The 24,597-nt window shown below is 41.2% G+C and overlaps 1 protein-coding gene across 1 annotated transcript in view; it reads left to right on the forward strand.

Moving 5' to 3' along the window:
- The window catches only part of UBR1 (ubiquitin protein ligase E3 component n-recognin 1), a gene marked incomplete in the record, with an annotated part of 4,571,807 nt that overhangs the window by 3,332,476 nt on the left and 1,214,734 nt on the right, over nt 1-24,597 (forward strand). Inside the window, 1 exon segment of the mRNA XM_044074213.1 lies at nt 9,867-10,015. Within this exon segment, the coding sequence (XP_043930148.1) occupies nt 9,867-10,015 (149 nt within the window).

Here is a 24,597-nt window from a genome sequence, read left to right on the forward strand (position 1 = left end):
AAAAGCCTGTGCTCAAGGATGGAAGCATCCAGATAATTCTCTTGTCTGCTTCCAGTGATACTAATACCCTCTACAGTTCACAAGGACATTACAGTGAGCCCTTTCTAAGCTTTTTAGAGCCGAAATCTTTTTCTCTTTGACCCCCAATGGGTCCCAGAGACCACACAATACATTTCCCCTACACCAGCTATTAATGATTCTAAAGCCTTGGGTAAGTGAATGTTCTTTTGCCACAGTTGTGTCACTTATCCAGATTGTCGTATTCTGTCTTTAAGTAGGCAATGGAAAAACTTCCATTTGGAGTAAGAGGACCTGTTGAAAATTATCACAACTTTTTGCAGTTGTGCTCCAGCTTTTTTTTTTTTTCAAACCAGAAACATCTTTATTAAATTATCACTTATGACATGGGCAATCATACATGCTTATAAATGAAAACAAACCATACTGCCATAGTCCCAGCTGCAAGCATTTTAAATCACAAACCGTATTGACATAATCCCTAGTAGCAGACATACCTAGTCATTGTCAGTCAGACATTACATAGCTCATTCAAGTCATGCCTTCTTTTGCACATTCCTCCCCTGTATGTATTGTTCCAACAATTCCCATCTTTTCCTGTATAATTTGCTCCTACCCTTTTTTTGAAGATCACAATTATAGTTTTGTCCCTGTTACTATATTAATTACTTTTTATAAAGGTTGTTTACATTTTGATTTCCATTTTCTAGTAATTGCTTTTTGGGCAGCCACCATAATTAGACTCAGCAAAGCCTTACTATGCTTAGGTAATTCCAACTCTGTGTCATAGCTCAGAAAAATTATTTCCCTAGTTATTACAATTTGCTCACCCAGCATCTCCGACAGAGTAGTCTGCAGGAAATCTTTAAAGTCTGGCACCTCATTACACTTCCCCAAAAATATGTTCCCAATTGCATCATTCTTCTCCATCTCACCTGCAACATTTGCTGTCTACCTGAAGAAAAATTCTCTGTAGTCTACTTCGGGTATAAAAATATCTATATAAACATTTCCAAGCAAAAATCCTAAATATTCTAGATTTTGTTGCCTATTTAGGAGACATACATATATCTTCCCATTGTTTCTTTGTGAATTGCTTATCCAGTCTCTCTTCCCAATTCTTTCTAACCTCCTCTGATTGATTTTTATAGATGTTATGCAATATTTTATATGCTCTACTAATTATTGCTTTTTTTAATGGCAACGTCTGTTCTAGATTCTACTAAAAACTCTGCCAGTGCTGGTCTTTCATTTAGGACCCTCCTATTTATTTCTCTTTGCCTCTATTCTGATATCAATCCTTGTTAAGGAAGGAAACCTCTAACCTGCAGTCCAAATAAATTATTGGCATCTTCCCACTCTCTAGTTATTTGATACCAGTATCTTTATTCTTTGCGACTTTTCTCCAATAAATTAAAGCCGCATCTTTGTGTATCTCTAACTGCAGGCATCCCTATTGGCAGAATTTCCTTCCTACTTTCCCGTGTTAGATTAGTTCTTAGAATACTTTCTGCTACTTTATGAATATAATCTGTATGGTTATTGTTATTCCCCATTAAAGATCTGCATCCAAAATCTCAGTTTTTCCTTGTTTTTTGAGCTTCTACCCTGTCATCATCATCTCTTTCCATTTTGAATTGTAAATTTCTGCTTGTGCTATGTGTAGGAGCTTAATTGTGTAGCTCTGAAATACCCTATCAAATCAGTTAATCCCAGTCCACCTTGTTCTGTTGGAAGAATCGGCTTATCCCACTTGACTCTTGCTGTCTAACCCCTCTCAGATAAAATTCTTCAGCTCTTTATTAATTGCTATCCACAACTTCTCCTTTGGTTGATAAATATATGCCTAACCTTGTGTATAAGACTAAAGAGACTAAAAACATTTTAACTACTTGTATCTTGCTGTCCATATCCATGTAAAAGAGCTTCCAATTTCTCAGTTTTTTGTATTATCTTTTGTTTAGTTTCTTCCCACATATCCTTAACTTGTATACTAGAATAATTTTTAATCCGTACTCCTAAATACTTCATTTTATCATGTACCCATAATTATGGATATTGTTGAACCCGTTTGTGTGTGGGTACATAATTTACCTCTATTTTCTGTGTGTTAGCTTCATTAAACTTGTATCCTGAAAAGATTTGAAACTGTTTCAAAATGTTCAACAACACTGTACTGTCCTTTCCTGGTTTTGTCAGGTATTAAATAATATAATCTGCAGATAAAGCCAGCTTTTCTTGGCTACCATACCAATTATTTCATTGAATTTCTGAGTCCCTCATTTTCTTTGCCAGTGGTTCTAAATATAATGCAAATGACAAAGGGGAAAGAGGACATCCCTCCCTTGTTCCTGTGTTCACACAGAAATTATTAGAGAGGTCCCCAACCACTTCAGTTGTAACATCTGATCCCTCATATATCCTCGTAATCATCCTTATAATTTTATCAGGGAATATAAATGCTTCTATTGCCATGCTCATAAAGTCAAAGCTTACTCTGTCAAATACTTTCTCTGTATCAAGACCCACCAACAACAGTGGTATTTTCTTGCATTCTGCTTCCCTCTGGATCATCAGTGTTCTGTTAATGTTGTCAAATGTTTGCCTCCCCTTCACAAACCCACATTTATCCATATCTATCAATTTTGGCATGACTTTTGTCATTCTTTTAGCCATTATAGACAAAACACTTTATGATCATGGTTTAGTATTGAAATAGGCCTATATGAAGCTAGATCTGATGGATCTTTACCCTCTTTAGGTATTAGAGCTACCATCACTTTCTTCCAGGATGTTTGTACTTCTCTTAAAATACTGTTAAAACCTTCCAGATCTCTATCAGTTTTTTCCCTCTTAGCTTCCAATGTTCCACAGGAATACCATCTATTCCTGGGGACTTACTGTAGCTTGGTTATATATCACCATTTTTATTTTGTCTCCTCCTATCATGTGAGTAATTGAGCATCATCTACCTTTAACCTTGGCATATTTAATTCTTCCATAATCATTTCCATTTGTACCTTTTCTTGATGTCAATATTTCTCTGTTTTCTACAGACTTCATAGAATTTCTGAAATATTTTTAATACCTCTATAGGATCTCTTGTTACCTTCCTTGTTGTTGGCTCCATAAGCTTGACGACAGCACTTTCTTCTTTCTGTTGCCTGAGTAGTTGTGCTAAAAGTTTTTGTGATGTATGTAGAGTTATCAAAAACAGTTGCTTAACAGCAATCTTTCTAAACTAATGCATTTGCTCTTCCCCTTGTTCTGTGAAATTCCTCTTATTCTGCAATACTTTGATTTGTCAATCCCTGTAAGTAATTCTTGTTGCTTCTTAAGCATATCACCCTTTCTTTTATATCCACGCTATTTTTAAACTCCACTTAATTTTATCCCACTCTTTATCTATATTTTCTGAAGAAATTTCTGTCTTCTCTAATAGCTCATGAATAATTTCCACTACTCATTCCTTAAATCCTTCTCTTTTCAGCAGATAGGCAAGTGCCAGTGTCTCATTTTTATTTCATTACGCTGTGTTTTTATTTTAGTAATTTAGTTATCGGTGCATGATCTCATATAGTTATTGGGTGCATATCAAGACCTTCAATTAAATGCACATGTTCCTGCAAAATGTGAATTCTGTCTAGCCTGTCACAGTTTTTGTATCTTGGGGAAGAATATGTAAATTCACTCTGAACTCCTAGTACGCAATTCACATCTTTCATGCCAAACATTTTCATAAATTTCTTTAAAAGTCTACCCTCCTTTGTTATGCTTTCTTTCCTGGGCCCCCAGACACATCTTCACTGCTGCAAATCAAATTCCATTTCCCACCTATAAGTAATATTCCTTGCTGAAAGCTGATTATTTCTCCTAGAATTTTCTTAAGCTGCATTATAGCAGTTTTAGGTGGAATATAAATACATGTCAATGTAATCCTCCTCCCTTGACAGTAACCCCTTAGTATTACAAATCTACCATTACTATCTTTATCTTCTCCTATCACCAGTGGAGCTTATCTTACAGTTAATATAAGTACTCCTCATTTCTTTTTTCCCAGTTATTCTGATGCATAACCATCCTGAAAACCTTTCTTTATCAAATTCAGATGTTCAGTTCTTTCCAAATGTGTCTCCTGTAGCATAGCTATTTCTCTGTCAGACCACTGACATTTAAAGACATTACAGAAAGCATCATTGTATTAAAAAGTTGTTATTCACAATGTTTGTAACAGCATTTTTGTTAAATGTCTAGTTCCAGTTTTCTGTTACATGCATACACTGTTATACAGCTGTTTCTTGCCATATCTATTTGACCCTATGCCCCATCTTACAAATGTTTTTGTTTTATTGAAAGACCTCAAAAATAAAAAAAAGCATACCCAATAGCCCTGTAAAACCGATTGACTTAGTACTTACACACAAAACAATGTACATCTTCAAATATTGTTGCTTTCCCTTCTAATAGTTACAAATGTCCCAAACGGAGAGCCACACTTATAGACTTGAGCTAACCTGAAAGAAAGATTATCCAAGCTAAGACACAGGGTGCAGCCTGTGTTTCTACTAAGTGCTATCTGGTTTTGTCTTATCTTTATAGGTCAGTTCCCAGTTGGGAAAATACCTGAATGCTTTCAGACAACATTACTCCTAGCCAATTTCTCTTTTTTTTTTCTAGCCAGTTTCACTCTCACATTGTAGCCAATTTCTCTTTATCAGATTGTCTCCATGGAGACATGAGGGCCAGTTACAGAATTGCTACTAAACATGCATTTATTTGGTCGAAGAGAAGTCATAAATATTCAATATTTTTTCTTTCACTTGATTTCTCTAAAAACCTTTGACTAGATCAAGTTAAGGGCCTTAATCCAGTCACTCTCCCATGCAAGAATGAGAAACATCACATTCATTTTTATTTTGTCATGCCCTTTTAACGATTTTTTTTTACATTGCAGTGCCTACACTTCTTAAAATTGAACAAGGAGAAAGAGAGAAGGGAAAGAAAAAAAAGCAGGATCACCTGATTACAATAGTATCCCCACTGCACTTTAAAAAGAGCTGAGAAAATGTTACTTTATATTATGGAAAGAAAATCATACACTATGAAAATAGTAGTATTAAGAAAAAAACTGGTTTACTTAGTTAACTTTCTCCCTCCACTTCCCCTCCCATAAGTATTTTTCCAAATGTTAATGACATGAAGTAGGGCATATACTCCTCCACAAGTCCAAAAAGGTCCAGTATTTCCATATTTTCTTGTTCTGCCATATTTCACAAATGTAATTATTGCTTTGTTATCCCACATTGTCAGTTTCTAAGTTACTGGTTTTATTCCTGTTCATCTCCATCTTCCAAATCCTGTCTCTGCCTCAGTTCCATCTTGCTCTCAGTTCTTCTGGTCAGCTCTCGTGCTCCTTTCCTTTTCTCTAGCACTTTTCATTGAAACATTGGAAAAGGTTTCACTGGCACAGTCTGTCTGTGATCTTTTATTACCAAATGAACAAAACAAACAGAATCTCCTTCTGTTTCACAGCTCACTTTTTTGGACAAACTTTTGTATTTCCTCCTTAGCATGTACTTCATCAAAAAATTAGTTTGTCTCTCCAAGGAAGAATATTTGAAGATAGCTGGGTACAGCAGTTTGAATCTCATGCCTGCTTCTCAACATTCTCTGAATAGTGAAATACATTTACTCTTCTTCTGCCAGGTGTACAATGAGTAATCATTCTCCACAAACACTTTGCTTTCTCCCACTTTTAGTACTTTGTCCTTCTGCCACAGTTTTTTGCTAAACATGACAAACATTATCTTAAACATCAGTAGGCTCCTTTGGTTTAATCTGGAGGGCACTACTGTCCATTGAGATTGGTGTCCTATGGTTTCTGCTTTGTACATAGAGCATTTACCAAGATACTAGCCATCATTGAGGAAGTCTTATGGGAGAGGGATCTCCTTGTATACCTTTTCATGGTGGCATCATCGGGGACCTCTTTCTAGTATCCCTGGCTTGGAGTCTGTAGCGAGTCTCTGGTGATTGCTGAACCTAGATGGTTTCCTAAACTAAGGGAAGCTTTCTGGAAACATGAGAAGATTGCCTTTATTTTGACAAAGTTGTGTGCACTTCAGTGTTTTTCGTTCTGTCATGATCAGGTCCTTTTTCAACCAGTAGGATTAAGGCTACAAGGCTTTAGGCAGCATGGTATCTGAAGCATTCCCAGGCTGTAACATTTTTTACCCATAGCATTTTGCAGCCTAACAGAATCTTCATACCTCTTTGCCACTTAGAGTTTGCAGCAGAGAAATGGCCACAGGCTCAAAGTTGTTTCTCTGTAGAAAAAAAAATGCAGAAGCAAATGCTTTCATCCTGTTTAGGACTGCTTGTTTGTTGATTTCGGTTTAAGGGTCAGATCAGACTTTTTTCAATAGAAACTTGTCTATCATCCTCCAGGCTTAGTGATTTTTTCACTGGCTCATTTCACTCTACACTGCTGTTCCTCCTTTAGTAAGCCTTATGCTTGATTAATTAACAAGGATTTGTTCTAACTTTTGCACTTGTTTATGGTTTCTCTTCTCCATTTATTAGTTTTTGAGCCATTGCAACGTACGGCATTATCTGTGTAGTGCTTTGTGATCTATGGTCAATTGCATCTTTCAGCTTCCAGTTAAATTAGGTGCTGTGTATGTAAGAGTTTTGATCATAGTTGTGGAGGCTAGGACATTAGGCTTCAAAAATGTGATCCATACAGCTGTAAATTCCCATCTCAAGAAAGGAATTTGCTGTGTGTGTGGATTGCCAATGTTCAGGGCATTTAGATTACAATTGTGACATTTTAAAGTGTTAGATGAAAGGACACTCGCATTAAAAAATTAATTCTCTATAGTCTCAAGCCCATGTCAGGTTCAGTTCCAGAGATGGGTTTCCTACTCAGTGACCTCTCAGATGTTGGTCTCTTCAGGAGTCTAAGGTATGTATTGGTCTTCTGATCCTGTAAGTGATAAGGAGAAGACTAAAGAAAGTAGTCACGTTGGTGTAGGGATGAAGGGACAAAATCTCTGTTATTCTACAGAGTCCTTCTATTTCTTTTAAGGAAACAGAACTTGGATGGCTCTGCTAGAGTTGTTTCTTCTAGTGATGATTTTAAATTGCCAGTCACTTTGTGTAGGTTCAGTCTGTGAGGTTTTCAGGACAGTATCACCTCTTCTTGTGAAGTGGAACTTGATAAGTGTGTGCCTTCTAGGTCTCATTCTACAAGGTCACTGAACAGATCTTCCCAGTCATTCCATTCCTTCTGTAGTCTATATTCATTGGTCAGTTTAGACTTTGAGAAGATCTCTTTTGAAGGCACAGATCGTGATAGCCATCATATTTTCCTCCTGTGATGCCAGGGAGAGTAGGTGTGTGTCATCTTTGAACTCCTTTTACAATCTCCCCATATCAGTGCCATGCCTCATTGATGGCTCTGATAAGACCAGTTAGCACCCTGCGGGTGTTAGAATTGACACTGACAGAAGCAGAAGTGTTGACACCTGCAGTGGTTTCAGTGTTGCAGCCACAGACTAATGCATTGGTACCTTCCAGGTTGACCATGCTATTGGTGTCGATAGCTTTGGTGCTCATGGAGGTGAATACCAACTACTCTTCTGGACCTTGGACTTGGGGTAAACCACTGGGACCAGCATCAGTATTGATCCTCTAAGTACTGTTCCAGATCTGTGATGTCTCAGTCTTTGAGTCTCAGGTCCTTGGTGCTAGATGGAAGCCTTATGAGTTTCTTAGGGTTGATATCCTGTGTTGACCAATTTGTATCAAGCTTATCATCATTAGTGTAAGTGTCTTTGCTGATCTTGAGCACTTAGACACAGTAGCCTTTACCTGGTGTACAGCTTTGATGTAGACTTCCATGTCAGCATTGCAGACTGTTTGGCACCTGCAGCTGGGACAGTCTCAACCATCTTCTCTTTGACTCCTGGTTTTCTTGGCTGTGCGACAGGGGATCGGAGGGCTGTAGGCGGGATCACCACAGAATACCTGATACCAGCTCTTCTTATTTTGAACCCATCTCCACACTCAGTAAGGGGAAGAAGCATGTGTGTGACAGAAAACATATTAACTTTTCAGTGGAATCTCTCTATACCAACCACAGACAATGGAGATTCCTTGATGTTCCTAAGTTTATGGGAGCCTAGATGGAATGGGGGAAAAGAGGGATGGTGAAACCCTTGGACCTCACTGTGCCTCCACAAATAATACAGCATGATCCATTCTGATTTCCCCACATTCTCCTCACAACAACATGGTTGCTGCTGTTACCAGTGAGACTTGGAGAAAGTCTGAATTGTGGCTGCAGTCCAAAGGAGACCTGGCAAGATCCTTCAACCTTCAAAGGTCAGAGGTTAGAGGATTCAATTTCTTTACTTGTTAGACTTTTCCCTCCCAGAAACTGAAGTTCCTGAAAGAAGTTGGGTAATATTGGCCCACTTATGTTTGTAGTATGCAAAAATGACTGTATATTCATCTGCATCCCGCTATATCTTTAACAAGCAAAGTTACTGGGACTTTGTGGGGAAAAAAATCTTCTGTGCTGGTGATGAACTCTTCCTAAGCCATTGCAATTTTTTTCCTGTGCATCTTGTGTATGCACCATTACCTGTACCCTACACACAGCTGTAGGTAGTTCAGTTGGTGCTATGGGTACTTCTCACACTGGCAACCCCTTTATTCCAAATTGAGACCAAAGAAAACAAAAAAGGCCTGTTACAAAGTGAGGATCAAAAAATGAAGTACTTTTAACGGCAAATCTGTAGCAAAGATGTTCTGTTAGCCCCTTTCTGCAGCAGTTACTAACACATCTACAGACATTCATTTAAACAACTATGATACGGACTGTGTCTGTGTAAATGAATGCCAGTACTGTGCTCACACCCAAGGGCAACTCTTCTGAGATGCCAGTCTTATCCCTTAATTTTGGGCCTGAGGCAGCTGCTCCCTCCACCCCACCTGGGTACAATACTGCACCTACCTAACAGTAATGTGATCTTAAATTAGTTTAATTCATAAATTTCTGCAAGAGAGACCGAGAGCAATAAAAAAAGCCTCTTGTCCGGAAACAATTTAGTTTTACCAAACACTATATAGATTGTAAACTTGTAGAAGAGGTTTAGTTTTTCATTTATAGGCTACTTATCTATTCTGGTCTTTTATTTTTGGTAGCCATTTAAAGAACTGAAAAAAATTTAATTTGGTCATTTCTGAGGAGGACCTAGTATATTTTGTGGGAGGGGGCTTTTAATTTAAGGCTGAGCTGCAGAGGACATGGTGTGAGGATTTTTTTTCTGAAAAGGCTCCATTTTTTAGCTCTGTTTTCTAACTGAGCAAGACCATGCTAGCTAATTTGCTTTGGATCTAGAATTATGACACTTAACTATGTAACATTTTCTTCTTCATGTCGGTAATATAATTTTATGGATGGAGTAGTTAGAAGTTTGCTTAGTTTGTAAGTTAGTTAATTAGATGCATTCTTTGCCAGAGCAGTGGATGAAAGAATGTAGGGGATATGAAGAGATGATGATGAGGCTTTGAATGTGAGTGGAGCTAAATATATACAGACTGTTTTCTTTTCATGTTTTGTTGCTGTGACGTAGAACCTAAGTAATATTTTTCTTTTGCAGAATATCACTTTTAACAACTGTTTTGCAGCCACCGACAGCAGTATTCTAGACTTATTTCTCTCAAAAGTATTGAATAAGGGAGAAAATGCATCTTTTTTGGCAGTTATGCTTTTCATTGCATTTGAGAATATCCTCATTTACATTATCTGAAACAAAGTTTTTTTTATATTTGATTTGCAGCACGGTGTACTCTACCAGTATTCAGGAAATGCTTACTGTATTTGCAACAGCAGCGTATCGAGTAGGATTAGAAATTGTGCCCAATGAAGCAGATCCCAGGGTCCCAGTAATGGGCTGGAGTACGTGTGCCTTCACCATTCAGTGCATAGGTAAGACTGCTATGTTACATGTGCATTACTGTGTAGTCACATTCAAAGAAGCATAAAAATACAGCTATAGTTTGAAAAGGAAATTTTTAAATTTTATTTGAAATATGATTACAGTATGGCTTAGCAGAAACACCCATCACAGATGTTCTTCGTGTTTCACTGTTGCAGTCATTACATTTGGGTAATCTGCTGGCAGGTTGCCCTCAGTTGGCCTGAATTCCGAAGTCTTGGGTCCTGCGTCGGTTGCTGTCTTCTCTTCCATGACGTCAGGTTGTCAGGGGTATAAAACATGCAGCTGATGCAATTTTCTTTAGTCTTTCTTGCCGCGCGGTGCCCGAAGCAGAAGCATTTCGCAAGTGCCGGTTGGCCGACTACTGAAATATTCGAGTTTGAGTTTCAGAACCGAAGTCTTCACTAAAGCTAAGTACCCCGTTGGGGAAACTTTTTTCTTGCTTTTTACCAATGTCAGAAAAAGTTAATAATTGTATTACTTGTGGGAAGCAAATACCTCATAAGGATTTCCATTTATACTGTATTCCTTGCCTAGGCCCTGATCAAAACCTTGCCTGGCTGTCGGTTTTGTGCTAGATTTAACCAACGCACTATTAAGCGTCAGTATATTTTTGCATCAAAGTATTTTGGAAACAGATTGAACTACCCAGAAATGTCATTGGATAGCAATTTGACTACCGGAGTACATAAAAAATGCAAAGAAAAGGACCAAGAAAGGCAGTCGAGATCCAAAACAGACGACAAAGCTTCTCCTAAGCCAGTCGCCGGTTCACTGGTACTCAGTGAGGTGCCTTCGCAGCCCCTGATACCCGCTACCTTCGAGTCGCAGGCCTCTACCGACAGCCATGTGGAGTCCGGCATGCTGCAAGATACCCAAGGTATTGGACCGACGGATATACCTCCCTCAGATGGGTCTGGAGCCGCTGAGCAGGCACCGGCTTCTGAGGTTGTATTCAGACATCAACATTTGTACATCAAACCGATTACAGCTGCAAAACCAAAGACAAAAGCAACTTCTAAACCTAAAACACTGATGCATGAGCCACGTGCACAGGCCTCTATGCCTAAAAAACAGATGATCAAAAAGGCTGAAGACCTTATTACCTTGATCAGGGGTACCCATCCCCCTCCATATAAAAGGCCTAGGCAAGACACTGATTATGAATCTTCAGATCAGGTTTCTATTTTTTCTGATTCCTCTTCTGATCAGGAATTATCTATACCTCCTATGAGGATTCTGATGCTGAGGAGTCTATTCCATCTGCATCTCCTCCTGAGGATTATTCATTTGGAGAAACTTTGCATACTTTGAGGGAGCATTTTCACTGGGAGTCAGGACTTCTCAGAATCAAAAAAGAGGCTCGGGGATTTTCTTCTTCTCCCTTAGCACAAGCCTTTAGCCATTCCCCCTGTTTTAGACATTGTGGATGATGTGTTTTCGGAGTCAAGTTTAACCCCTGACTCCTTACCTCCGGCTCCCAGTAAGCCAGACAGATATTACAGAGTCCCCGACTCACATAATATTTATTTAGAAACCCTGCTGCTGATCCTGAAACTATTTCACAGGGTCCAAAGGGAGTTAAGACCTCAACAGCAAAAAACCCTACCCCCCCCGACAGAGATTCTAGGGCACTGGACAGATGGGGAAAAAAAGTTTATACATCTGCAACCTTGGCAATTAGGGCCTTAAACTGTCAATTTCATATGCTTAAGTACTAGCAACATGTTATGGGATTGCTGAAACAGAAATTATGTTGATTTCAGAATGTGCAGAAAATAAAGAATTGCAGGAATTATTGCATGCAGCTGAACAAGTTGGAAAGCATACTTTGCAATGTGGTTTTGATTCTTTAGAGGCCTCCTGCAGGGCTGCAGTTACTGGATCTGTGATTAGGAGGCATGCCTGGTTAAAGGAACAAAATTTGCCTGATCATGTTAAAGCTAAATTGTTAGATACACCTTTACAGCATGATTCTCTGTTTGGTATTAAGGAAGAAGAGGCTTTAAAGAAAATGGAAGATAAGGCTAAGTCTATGCAAACTGTTAAATATTTCTTACAAGTGCAGCCACCAAGATTCAGTAGACACTGGCCTACAAAAAATTGGTCCTTTCCTGTGTCAGACAGAGCAGAAAGAGGCAAATCCAGACACCCTAAGGGTTCCAGGTACCAGGCTCAGGACTCATACAGGTCAAAGCAATGGGGCGCATCCACCTCCAAATATGGAGGAGATAAAGCGCAAACATACAGAAAGCAATCCCAATGACTTCTCTCTGCCTACACCAAGCACTTATATTTTGGCAGCACCCATAGGGGGAAAATTAGCACTTTTTGCTCAAAATTGGCAGTTAATAACCCAGGACAAGTTGGTACTAAACATCGTATCACAGGGATACAGATTCCATTTCCACACACTGCCAATGACAAATGGTTGGCCAGATCTGCCAAAAAATCAATGGGCAGAGGCACAGAAACAGGTTACGTCCCTCATGGATATGGGGGCCATTCAGACAGTACCAGAACAGGAAAAAGGACAAGGTTTTTACTCAAGACTGTTCTTGGTACCCAGAAAAGGACAAAGTCTGGCGGCCAATACTGGATTTATTGATTTTTAAACGCATACCTGGACATTCCAAAATTCAACATGCTCACTTTGCAACAGCTTCTGCCCATGCTGGGCAAGAATGCTTGGCTGGTGACTTTAGACCTGAAATAGGCATACCTGCATGTGCCAATAAGGCAGTCCTGCAGAAGATACCTCAGATTCAAGGCTGGTTTAATGCATTACCAATTCTCTGACCAGGGTCTTTACAAAGTGCCTGGCACCAGTAATTGCATTTTGCAGACGAAAAAGTATGCAAATATACCCTTACTTGGGCGACTGTCTCATTCAAGCAGAGAACAAGGACACACTTCTACGACACCTGGCATTTGTGAAAAGGCTTCTAACATGCCTAGGGTACACAATAAATGAAAGGAAATCACAACTGGTACCCACTCAAACGATAACATTCCTGGGTGCAAGCTTGAATACAACTGCCCAGATGGCTTACCTCGCACCAGACAAACAAAGGCAACTGACTACTTACTTCAAACTGATGGCAATAAAAACCCAGTCTTCTGCAAGACGAATTCTGCAGGCTCTGGGCTTCATGGCATCCTGCATCCTACTAATTCCATATGCAAGACTGCATGTGAGGAAACTTCAATGGTACCTAAAAAGTTTATGGAGTCAATATTCACACAGTCTGGAAACAATGATTCCTCTCATTCCCTGCCTGCAACAGGAGTTTCTATGGTGGGCAAAGGCCTGCCACCAAAACATGGGACGGCACTTGACTCTACCTCCTGCCAGCCAAACCTTGACAACAGACGCTTCAGATTATGCCTGGGGGGCCCACATGGCAGGAAGATGCATTCAGGGCATATGGGCACCAAATCAAATGCATCTACATATCAACCAGAAAGAGACGCTAGCTGTTCAAAATGCCCTAACAGCCTTCAAGGACTTGCTTCATCCAGGACAACAGCTGATAAAGATGGACAACACCACAGTCATGTGGTATGCAAACAAGCAAGGGGGGCATACACACTTACCCCTTTTGCAGATTAGCCATGGCACTGTGGAACACAGCTTTGACCTACCAAATACATCTACAAGCTCAATTCCTGCCAGGAAAACAAAACACTCTGGCAGATGATTTAAGCAGAAACCTTATGGATCCTCACGAGTGGAAACTAAACCCACAAGTCTTCAGCATGATAACAGGGAAATGGGGGAGCCCAGACATAGATCTATTTGCCTCTCCTCAAAATCATCAACTGAAAAGATTCTGTACAAGTATTTATCACAGACAAGCATGGAAAGTGGACGCCCTATACTTCAGTTGGAAAAACCAATCAGTTTACGCCTTTCCTCCTCTGCCTCTTTTACCCAAGGTCCCCCTAAAGGTCAGGCAAGAGAAACCAAAGATGATATTAATTGCCCCGGACTGGCCCCGCCAATACTGGTACCCAGTCCTAAGAAACTTGTCTCAATACCCAGCCTAGACCTTGCCTCAAAAACCACAACTACTGTCCCAGCAAAACAATCAGATCCTGCACAATCAACTATAGACTCTGAACCTGGCCGCATGGCTAATCCTGTAATACAAACGACACCTCTCAGTAAAGCAGTGATGGATGTCATTTTGGAAGCCAGAAAGCCTAGTACTAGAAAATCTTATGCTGACAAATGGAAGAGATTCTGTGCTTGGAATCAAGCACAAGGAACTGATACAGCAGAACCACAGATTCCTCAGATATTGCAATACTTAACTGAGATGCTTGACAAAGGCATATCTTTCTCATCAATCAAAATCCATGCCTCTGCCATTTCGGCTCATTACAACACAGAACCACCAATCTTTTCTCATCCTTTACTAAAGCAGTATCTTAGAGGAGCCAAAAATTTAAGGCCTCCTAGAAGATCACCATTACCTGCATGGGACCTCAGTTATGTGTTGGAAAAGCTCACCCTGCCTCCATTTGAACCAGCTGCTACCGCTAATATAAAGTTCTTATGGAAGACAGCTTTGCTACTAGCAATTACTTCAGCAAGAAGAGTTTCAGAGCTACAGGCCCTCATGGCTGTAGAGCCTTTTATCATATTTTACCCAGGCAGGGTGTCTCTGAGGACAAAAACTACTTTTATGCCTAAGGTCATTTCCAGTGTGGCTCTTAACCAAACAATTCATCTGCCAAAATTTTATCCAAATCCCCAGAACAAAGGGGAGAGAATTCTGCATTCCTTGGATGTACACAGGCAGCTAAGATTCTACTTGAGCAAGACTAAAGCTCTAAGAAAAACTGAGCAATTACTAGTGTCATATGTCCAGGATTAGAAGGAAAGGCTATTTCAAAGCAGACAGTTTCTAAGTGGATAAGCCATTGCATCCATTTCTGCTACTTGCACCATAGCAAACCTGTGCCCAAGGGCATTAGGTCTCACTCCACCAGAGCTGCAGCTACTTCAGCAGCCTTTCTCAGAGGAGTACCAACCAAGGACATTCTAGAGGCTGCTACCTGGAGTTCTGTTCACACCTTTACAAAGCATTACCATTTGCCTCTCTACTCTAAGTCCAGGGCAGGCTTTGCCACTGCAGTGCTGCAGGGCCTTATAGCCTCACCTTATGCTGTTTAGCTCCAGCCTCCCAACCATAGCTTTGGGATTCTACCCAAATGTTATAACTGCAGAAGTGAAGCATGAAGAACATAGTACAGTTGTGTACACTTACCATAAATGTAGATGTTCGAGTGTATTCACTGTTCCAGTCCAGGTTACCCTCCCGCCCATCCCCCTGTCGTTCTACAGTTTCTCTTTCCTTCTCTTTCTTCTGCAAACTATGTGGTGTATTTGCTTGTAGATGAAGGAAAAGTTTATACTGATGCATGCATATTTACAAATATATATAATATTGCTACCTTTTTGGGGGCACCTGACATTGGGGGCAAGAAAAACTAAAGAAAATGGCGTCAGCTGCATATTTTATACCCCTGACGAACTGATGTCATGGAAGAGAAGACAGCAACCAACCCAGGACCCAAGACTTTGGAATTCAGGCCGACTGAGGCAACCTGCCAGCAGATTATCCAAATGTAATGACTGCAACAGTGAATACACTCGAACATCTACATTTATGGTAAGTGTACACAACTGTACTTTTTCTCTTTCATCAGGACTTATAAGAACAGTGAGTAGAAAAGCAATGAATATTGATAGTATTGTGAAGATGTGGTTTTAATTAGGTATTATTATCAAGACCGCTCTCATTTTATTATATTTGGAACCCTTTTCCATGGCTCTCCAGTGATAAAGGACATTTTCCCTGCAGAATGTACCAATCAGTAAGCTATGGTAAGTAAACTGAAAAAAAACTTCTGTAGTGCTGAATAAGCAACTGGAAGCAAAATTCTATCAAAAATACATTTATTAAAACTCAGTTAAGTGGTTTCATTCCTTTTGACACTCACTGGAACTTAATCAGAACTAATGTGAACACACAAAGAAACATTTAAATACAATAAAAAAAAAAATCACATGACCCCACCAAATCTCATACCAATTAAACCAATTAAAAAATAATTGAAAAAAAAAATCACTCACTACAATTATTAATCAATTGGCTAGATGTTTTAACTTAAAATAGAAGAAATAGAGACAGAGTCAATTAAGCCAGGGAAACATGTAGCATCTAATCTGTTTTGCCACTTTAATTCGCTCTTAGCTAAAATTAGATCATTTGTTATTTGATCTAAAACTATAAAATTAAACCCATGCTTTGTATTACTTTGTGAAAATAAAGCATTAGTCTTTTCACAATTTTTGATGTCTGCAGCATGCTCATATACCCTAATGTGAAATTGTTCAATCTCGCCGTTTGTTCTTACGCATGGGTTCGGAGCCGATCCTCGGCTCAGAGACGGCCACTTCTATAGCTCTGCATCTTGAGAAAGCTCGAGGCACAGTCCTATCCCACAATCACCTAGTGCTAATCCTCAGATCTAGTTTGCCGCGACAGCAGATGCATCGCAGGAAGCTTGGGCCAGTGTAAAGTTTTTCAGTTTTTTGAAGTTTTCTCTAACTTAACTTTAATTAGTGTAGATATTTGATAACTATATATTAGTCTTTTACTAGTGTAGTTGTAGTGGGAGTGTTATTATTACTATTATTATTATTTTTTTTATAAAGTTTTCTAAAGGCAATTTTTTAGGCCTATTATCCTGTCAGTTTAACAGGTGTTTTTTCTTTAGGAAAGGCTTAAGTCCTTAGTCTTTTTTGTGTGTGTGTTATATACATACCTTTAAATTTTCAGCTGTTTATATATATATATGTCTGGGTATTATAACATGTCTGAGAAACAAAAATCAGGCTTCAAGAAATGTCAATGCGGACAGAAAATGTCCATCACGGATAACCACTCTTCCTGCATCTACTGTCTTGGCCCTCTCCACTTACAGGAGGACTGTTCTATTTGTCATTCCTTCAGTGGGAGGGTCATGATGGAGAGGCGCAGGAAGTTAGTAGACAGGGGTTTATTAAAACACGAATTTCAGGAGGCCCTTGACAAGGCTGAATTGGTATCCAAGTCTTCGAGAGTGTTGGAGCCAAAGTCATCGGCTCCGAGCACCTCCATTAAGATTCGGACACCGGCTCCACAGACTTCGGAGTCGGCTGTCGAATGTATATCTTTGATCGAGACTCCGGTCTTGGAGCCGGTCTCGGAGGTTCCGCCGCCATCGATCCTTCACTCGGTGAAGACTTCGGCCTCTTCGACCTGCTCTTCAAGACCCTTATCTGATTCGGATGTGGATCGAGTGATACAGAAGTTAATGGAGAACTCTGCCCTTTCCAAATTGATCGAAGTTTCGTCCCAGCTGGTTTCGAAACTCGAAGCCCTCCCTGGGTCATCTACTGCTCCTCCTCCGAGACCTGTCGAGTCTTCGGAGCCGAGAGTCGAAGTTCCGATGATGGTAGAACCATCGATACCGAAGCCTACAGCCGTGCTTTCGGTACCGTTGACCTCGACACCCTCGGAACGGATCGAGGGGTCCCGGAGCAGACTGTCGTTCCTGGGTTCCGGGGCGGACAGTCGAACCGAGCTGTTGGTACCGACTCTCCCCCTAGGAGCCTCGGCTCAGATTAGTTCAGCACTGTCCTCTGGGTCGGAGCCCGCACCCCCGATCTCGGGGATTGTTCCTGGTTTCCCGAAACCAGGAAGGTCTTCGGATCCGGGTACCGGTGCCTTCGACGCCATGAGGAAGGTCTTGTCGAAACAGGCACATATCTCATCGGATTCCCCCCCCCCCCCCCCAAGGGCCCTCGTTCGACTTCTGTATCCTCGGCTCCTACAAAGCGTCGAGACCCAATGCCTCAGCTGCCCCCAGAGGGTGCTCCCGGTTCCTCGGACGCTTCTCCAGAAGCCCCATCTGAAGAAGTACCAAGGAAAAGACTGTGCAAGAGGAGGCACATAGATTCCCCACAGGAATCTCTTACATCAGATACAGATTTAGATGAAGCAGAAGGGTCCCCACGGTCCCCCTCGGAGGATGTCTCCTTTGCGGACATCCTGGAGATCCTAAAACAGAGGGGAGATTGGCAGCCACTTAATCCTTCGGTGGATGAATCAGTATTGCTGAAGGCATTTTGGGGCTCTACCTTCTACCTCCTGGGTGACCCCTCCCTTTGATGAACTTATGGACTTGATAGCACGTAGGGCTTGGGAGACACCTGACACGGTGGAACCAGTTCCCCGCAGACCGAATAAGTTTATAACAGCCCCCCAGGACAAGAGTTTTCTTACCAAGGGTGTTCCAGTGGATACTATGGTGGTGGCGGCAGCCACTAAGAAGGACATGTCAGACTCCTCTTCTGCTGTCCATCCTCCTAATAAGGATTCTAGGACGATGGACAGATATGGGAAGCGCGTTTTCAGTTCTGCGACTTTTTCCATGCGATCGCTGAACTACTTGACGTATTTTACGCGTTTACAGAGGGATCTCCTCAAGGAACTCGGAGATACTCTCCAGAGTCGTACAGATGCTGCTGTTACCGAGAAAGTGACAGCACAACTTAATACCCTTAACTCTGTAGTCAACTCCTCCATGAGGCTCATTTCATATGCGGCCGAAGGTGCGAGTAGAGCGGCAGCTTCAGCGATTGCACTTAGGAGACAATCCTGGCTGTGGCTGTGCTCCTTTGCGGAATCCTTCAAGTCTTCTTTTACTAACGTCCCGTTTGATGGTGCCTGTCTTTTTGGCCCCAAAGTAAAGGAGACCCTCACTAGGTGTGAGCAAGAAGGGAAGACCCTATCTGCTGTAGGAGTCCATTTTTCCGCCCGTTCCAGACCATACCCCCAAAGGGCAAAGAGCCGGAAAGATGTGGTTCCGTAAGACGCAGGGTTCCTTTCAGTCCACACAGAGTGATAATGCCCCTTCCAGAGGCAGAGGAGGGGGAAGGAATGGAAGGCACCAACCAGAGCGTCCAGCGACCAGAGGAGGTCCGCAAAACCAGGGCGACAGAGATACTTTCTCTGGCAAGCCCTTCCAGCACTCCTGAGAGGAGGCCCGACTGTCCTGCTCTGGAGGCAGTCGGGGGACGCTTAACTTTGTACCCACTGGCCTGGTGAAATTTAACTTCAGATTTGTGGGTAAAAACTATAATTACCACAGGTTACGACATAAAATTCATAAACGTTCCCCCCTACCACCAAAAGATTCCCAGACGTTCCACCCAATCTGCGGAATCAGGCAGCCTTAGAGATCCAGAAGCTGCTCAGAAAAAGAGCCATCCAAGCAGTCCCGGCAGACCAAATAGGATCCGGAACTTACTCAAGGTTCTTTTTAGTTCCAAAGAAGACAAGGGATTGGAGACCAATTCTGGATCTCAGCAAACCAAACACCTTCGTAGTGAAGGAGAAGTTTCGGATGGTCATGCTACAGTCAATCCTTCCTTTTCTGCAGGAAGGAGACTGGATGTGCTCTATAGATCTCAAGGACGCGTACTACCATATAAAGATGGCCAGACCGTCCAGGAGATTCCTGTGCTTCCGGCTAGGAGCCAGTCACTTTCAGTTTCGAGCTCTGCCGTTTGGCCTCACCTCAGCCCCCAGGGTGTTCAACAAGTGTATGGCAGTAGTAGTGTCTCACTTGAGACAACAAGGATTCTGGGTGTTTCCGTATCTAGACGGACTTGCTCCTCTCCGCCACCACCGAATATCATCTGCTCCAAGCAAGAGATTACACAATCAGTCTTTGTTCCCGTCTTGGCGTTACAATCAATTTCGAAAAATCTACCTTATCGCCATCACAGCGTATCTCATTTATAGGGGCAGAACTGGACACTACTTTGGTCAGGGTCAGGCTCCCACCAGAAAGGGTTTCAAAACTAAGGGTGCAAATTGCAGTACTCCTTCAAAAGACAAAAGCAACAGCAGAACAGGTTTTGAGAGTCCTGGGATTAATGTCAGCTGCACTGGTTGCAGTCCCTCTAGGAAGAATGCACATGAGGATCCTTCAATGGCTACTGTTCGCACAGTGGTCTTATCAGCACCTGCCATTGTCACATGAAATTCTGATCACATCCTGCTGCAAGCAGGATCTGCGATGGTGGATGCTATCTCAAGACTTGACACAAGGTCGGCCTTTTACCCTACCAACTCCGATAGCGACAATAACCACGAACGCTTCCCTGATTGGGTGGGGGGGTTTGTTCCAGGGAAAGACGGTCCAAGGTCAATGGTCCAGAACAGAATGCAAACTGCACATCGATGTCCTAGAGCTAAGAGCGGTGTTTCTAGCGTTGCAACACTTTCACAGCGTCTTACCTCAAGGAACAGTGGCAGTCCAGACAGACAACATGTCAGTGGTCTGGTACATCAACAAACAGGGAGGAACAAGATCTTATCCACTATGCAGAGAGGCCCTCAGGATCTGGCAATGGGCTGTCTCCACCGGACGCTTTCTGATAGCAACGCACATTCCCGGGACGTCCAACGTAATTGCGGACAGGTTGAGCAGAGCCATCCTGTTACCCCACGAGTGGTCTCTGAAATCTCAAGTGGCGGAAGTGATATTCCGCAAGTGGGACCAGCCTTGCTGCGACCTTTTTGCATCGCCGATGAATGCCAAATGCAGAAGCTACTTTGCCCTTCTCCCTCCACCAGGGAGCGTCCCCAGAGATTCACTGATTCACGATTGGACCCGGGTCTCCTTTATGCTTTTCCACCCATTCCGTTAATCCCCAGGTTTCTACAGAAAGCCAAACGTCTGGAAAGGACCATAATTCTAATAGCCCCATTCTGGCCTCGACAGATCTGGTTCCCCTTTCTTCAGGCCCATCAAATCGAGGAGCCATGGATTCTGGACCCAGTTCCAGACCTTTTAACCCATGCGTCAGGAGCCCCTCATCCATCCCTGCAGGCCCTGAAATTGACAGCTTGGCTGCTCCTCTTCCCATCCTAGCCAGGTCAAGCCTTTTGTCCCCTGCGGTTAAACGCATAATTGTTTCCTTTCTTAAACCATCCACTACAAAGACTTTACTGGAGCAAGTGGAAACGTTTTTCTTATTGGGCATTACAACAAGGATTAGATCCAACAGAAGCACCGGTGCACAAAATTTTGGAGTTTCTGTCTAAGATCTTTGAAGAAGGAGCATCATCGTCCACAATTAGAGTCCAACTGGCGGCCATATCGAACTTTCATGTGGGTGAAAGAAATTCTTCCATCATGTCTCACAGACTTTGCAAGGCATTTATGAAAGGCACTTTCCACCTCCGTCCTACCATTCGTAACCCAGTTGCTCCTTGAAATCTTAACCTAATTTTATCCCAGTTGATGTTACCCCCTTTTGAACCAGCTTCCACAGCCTCTCTTAAGTTTGTGTCATGGAAAACCTTATTCTTGGTGGCTATCACCTCCGCTCATAGAATTTCGGAATTACACGCGCTATCTGTTTGACCTCCCTACTTGATTTTCCACTCTGATAGAATGACATTACGCACCAATCCGTCTTTTCTCCCAAAAGTTTGTTCACTTTCAAATATTAACCAATCCATCGAACTTCCCACCTTTTTCAAAAATCACACTAACAAGTTGGAATATAGATATCCACAGACAACTCAGGTTTTATTTGCAAAGGACAAAAGATGACAGAAAATCAGACCAGCTATTTATATCCTTTGCTGACCAAAAAAAAAGTATGGCGGTTAAGAAAGTTACCTTGTCTAAATGGCTCACGGATTCTATTAAATTTATCTATTCACAGACGAAACAGCAATTACCTTTTCAACCCAAGGCTCATTCTACCAGGGCGATGGCCACATCTCTAGCCCATGCAGCCCGTTTGCCGTTGGATACTATTTGTGCAGCAGCAACCTGGGCAAAGCCTCATACCTTCATTCTCCATTATAAATTGGACAAGAACTCCAAAGATATGGCCTCCTTTGGTTCCACGGTCCTCAGGAACGTTCTCCCATGAGCCACCCAGGGTAAAGGAGCTAGGGACGCTACCCATGCGTAAGAACAAATGGCGAGATTGAACAATTTCACATAAAGAAGTTATGTTCTTACCATAACGTTCCATGTGAATTGTTCATCTCGCCTTTGTTCTTACTACCCACCCTCCATCCCCCGGCCTATGTTTTTTTTTCGGAGAATGGGATGATTTGGATTCCAGTTCAGCTCGTCTTCAACACCTTCTTTTCAGTCTCTGGCTTTTTCTGTTGTCAGGGTACACTTCTCAGTACCTAGGTATTTAGGGCATTGCTGCCCCTTATCTTTAAATTACTGCTAGCGCCTGGGGCACATTGTTATCTTCTGGTGTTAGCAAACTAGATCTGAGGATTAGCACTAGGGGATTGTGGGATAGGACTGTGCCTCGAGCTTTCTCAAGATGCAGAGCTGTAGAAGTGGCCGTCTCCGGCTCCGAACCCATGCGTAAGAACAAAGGCGAGATGAACAATTCACATGGAACGTTATGGTAAGAACATAACTTCTTTTTTCTTAGACTCCTGCTAGTCAGACCAGTGTAAAATGGTGGACATGACTCACAGCAAGCCAAGTATATAACCCTGCTTGAATTACAGGAAAAATGGCCAATAACATTAAAAAGTGTCCCATTCACTAAAAAAGTGTCACCAGTTTTAGTGTATTTACATTGACCGCATTTAAACATTCCAATCTTCTTCGGACTAAATTCTTTACAGTGGCCCTGTTCAAGTAAATTTTTAAAAGATTGATCCTTTCTTTAAGTAATACACTGCTTTTCCCCTAATTTTTCATCAGTGAAACATCAGATTTAAAAATACACCAGTTAAGGTAGAGACAATCTGCTATAGTCTTACTGTCCACCGTGAAACTTGTGATAAATAATTTCAAATTCTAGAAATAATTTTTTTCTTACAGAGTACCATTAATTGACTGTCCCCCACAAATTATGCATTAAAATGGGACTTATAAATACCATTGAGTCTCTTAACAGCTACATCTTTCATAATTTCTTGCAACATTGATATAGGGTATCCCCTTTTATAAAATATGTTGCAAAGAAACTTGCATTCAATTTGCAACATATTATCACCTGAGACAATCCATGCCAACCAAAACCATCTGTCCTTTGACAACAGCCTTTTTCTGGTGGCACAGATGCCAACTATCATAATGCAAGTAACTGTTGGAATAAGTGCTCTTACGAAAAATATTGGATGTAAAACAGGCTTCAGTGTTGGTGTTGGTAAGCTCAATATCTAAATATGAGATATGATCAAAATCAATTTACCCGTAAATTTCAAAATGTTAGTTGCATTATTAATATAATTAAGAAATTCTTGGTACTTAGCCAAAGAATCATTCCACAAAATAAAGACATCTTCAAGGTAACGCATGTAGTGTGCGGGTTATGAAACCTTACAAAAGTGGAGGACTTGTCATAATGAATGTGTCAGATTACGACAGAATGAAAACTATGTTGGATGATGAGTTTTACAGGACGTTTTTCGCAGTGAGATTTTCACAGCGTATCGGAAAATTGATAGCGAACTTATGGATATGTTTTAGCAGGGTCAATTGTCAAAACATGAGTATATGTCCAATATGAAGCCAGTAATTAACGGAATTTTCAGAATTCCAAAAGTTCATAAAAACTTAGCCCTCCCCTTGGGCCAGTTGTTGATGCATGTTGAAGTAAAAGTTTTTTTTTATTGCAAAATTTCTAGATTCTCTGTTGAAAGGGTCATTTGCAAAATTACCATATGTTAGCAAAGACTCTTGGCATTTTCTGAGTCAGATTAACAATGTTGGTTTTCACAGCAACACAGTATTTGTCACTGTAGATGTTCGCTTACTTTCTTGATCCCACATGAATTGGGGCTCCATTGGTTTGAGGAACAACTGGTCCAAATAGGTGATTTGCAGCAGGACAAAGTTAATGTGGCAGTAGCCCTTATGGAAATTGTATTTAAGAACAATTGTATATATTTTTAAATTATTTCCAACAGGTTACAGGTGTGGCAATGGGGCTGGCGTGCACCCTCCACTTTTGCCAACTTGGTTATGGCCTACTGGGAATATTCATTCCTTTGCAACAGTGTTTTTAAAAATTCCTGGTGAATGTGCACTCATTACCTTGATAATATTTTTATTTTGTGGAATGATTCTTTGGCTAAGTTCCAAGAATTTTTTAATTATATTAATAATACAACTAACTTTGTGAAATTTACAGGTAAATTTGATTTTGATCGTATCTCATGTTTCTATATTGAGCTTACCAAGAACACAAATGAAGCCTGTTTTACATCCAATATTTTTGATCTTTTCCAGCAGTTACTTGCATTATGATAGTTGGCATCTGCGCCACCAGAAAAAGTCTGCTGTTGAAGGACAGATGGTTGGTGGCACAGATCGTCTCAGATATGTTCCAATCTGAATACGAGTTTATTGACATGTTTTATAAAAGAGGATACTCTATATCAATGTTGCAAGAAATTAAGAATGAAGTAGCTGTTAAGAGAGACAATGGTATTTATAGCTGAATACC

The sequence above is a fragment of the Protopterus annectens genome, chromosome 6.part0 (assembly GCF_019279795.1).
Source record: "Protopterus annectens isolate FY-2018-M chromosome 6.part0, PAN1.0, whole genome shotgun sequence".
NCBI classification, from domain to species: domain Eukaryota; kingdom Metazoa; phylum Chordata; order Ceratodontiformes; family Protopteridae; genus Protopterus; species Protopterus annectens.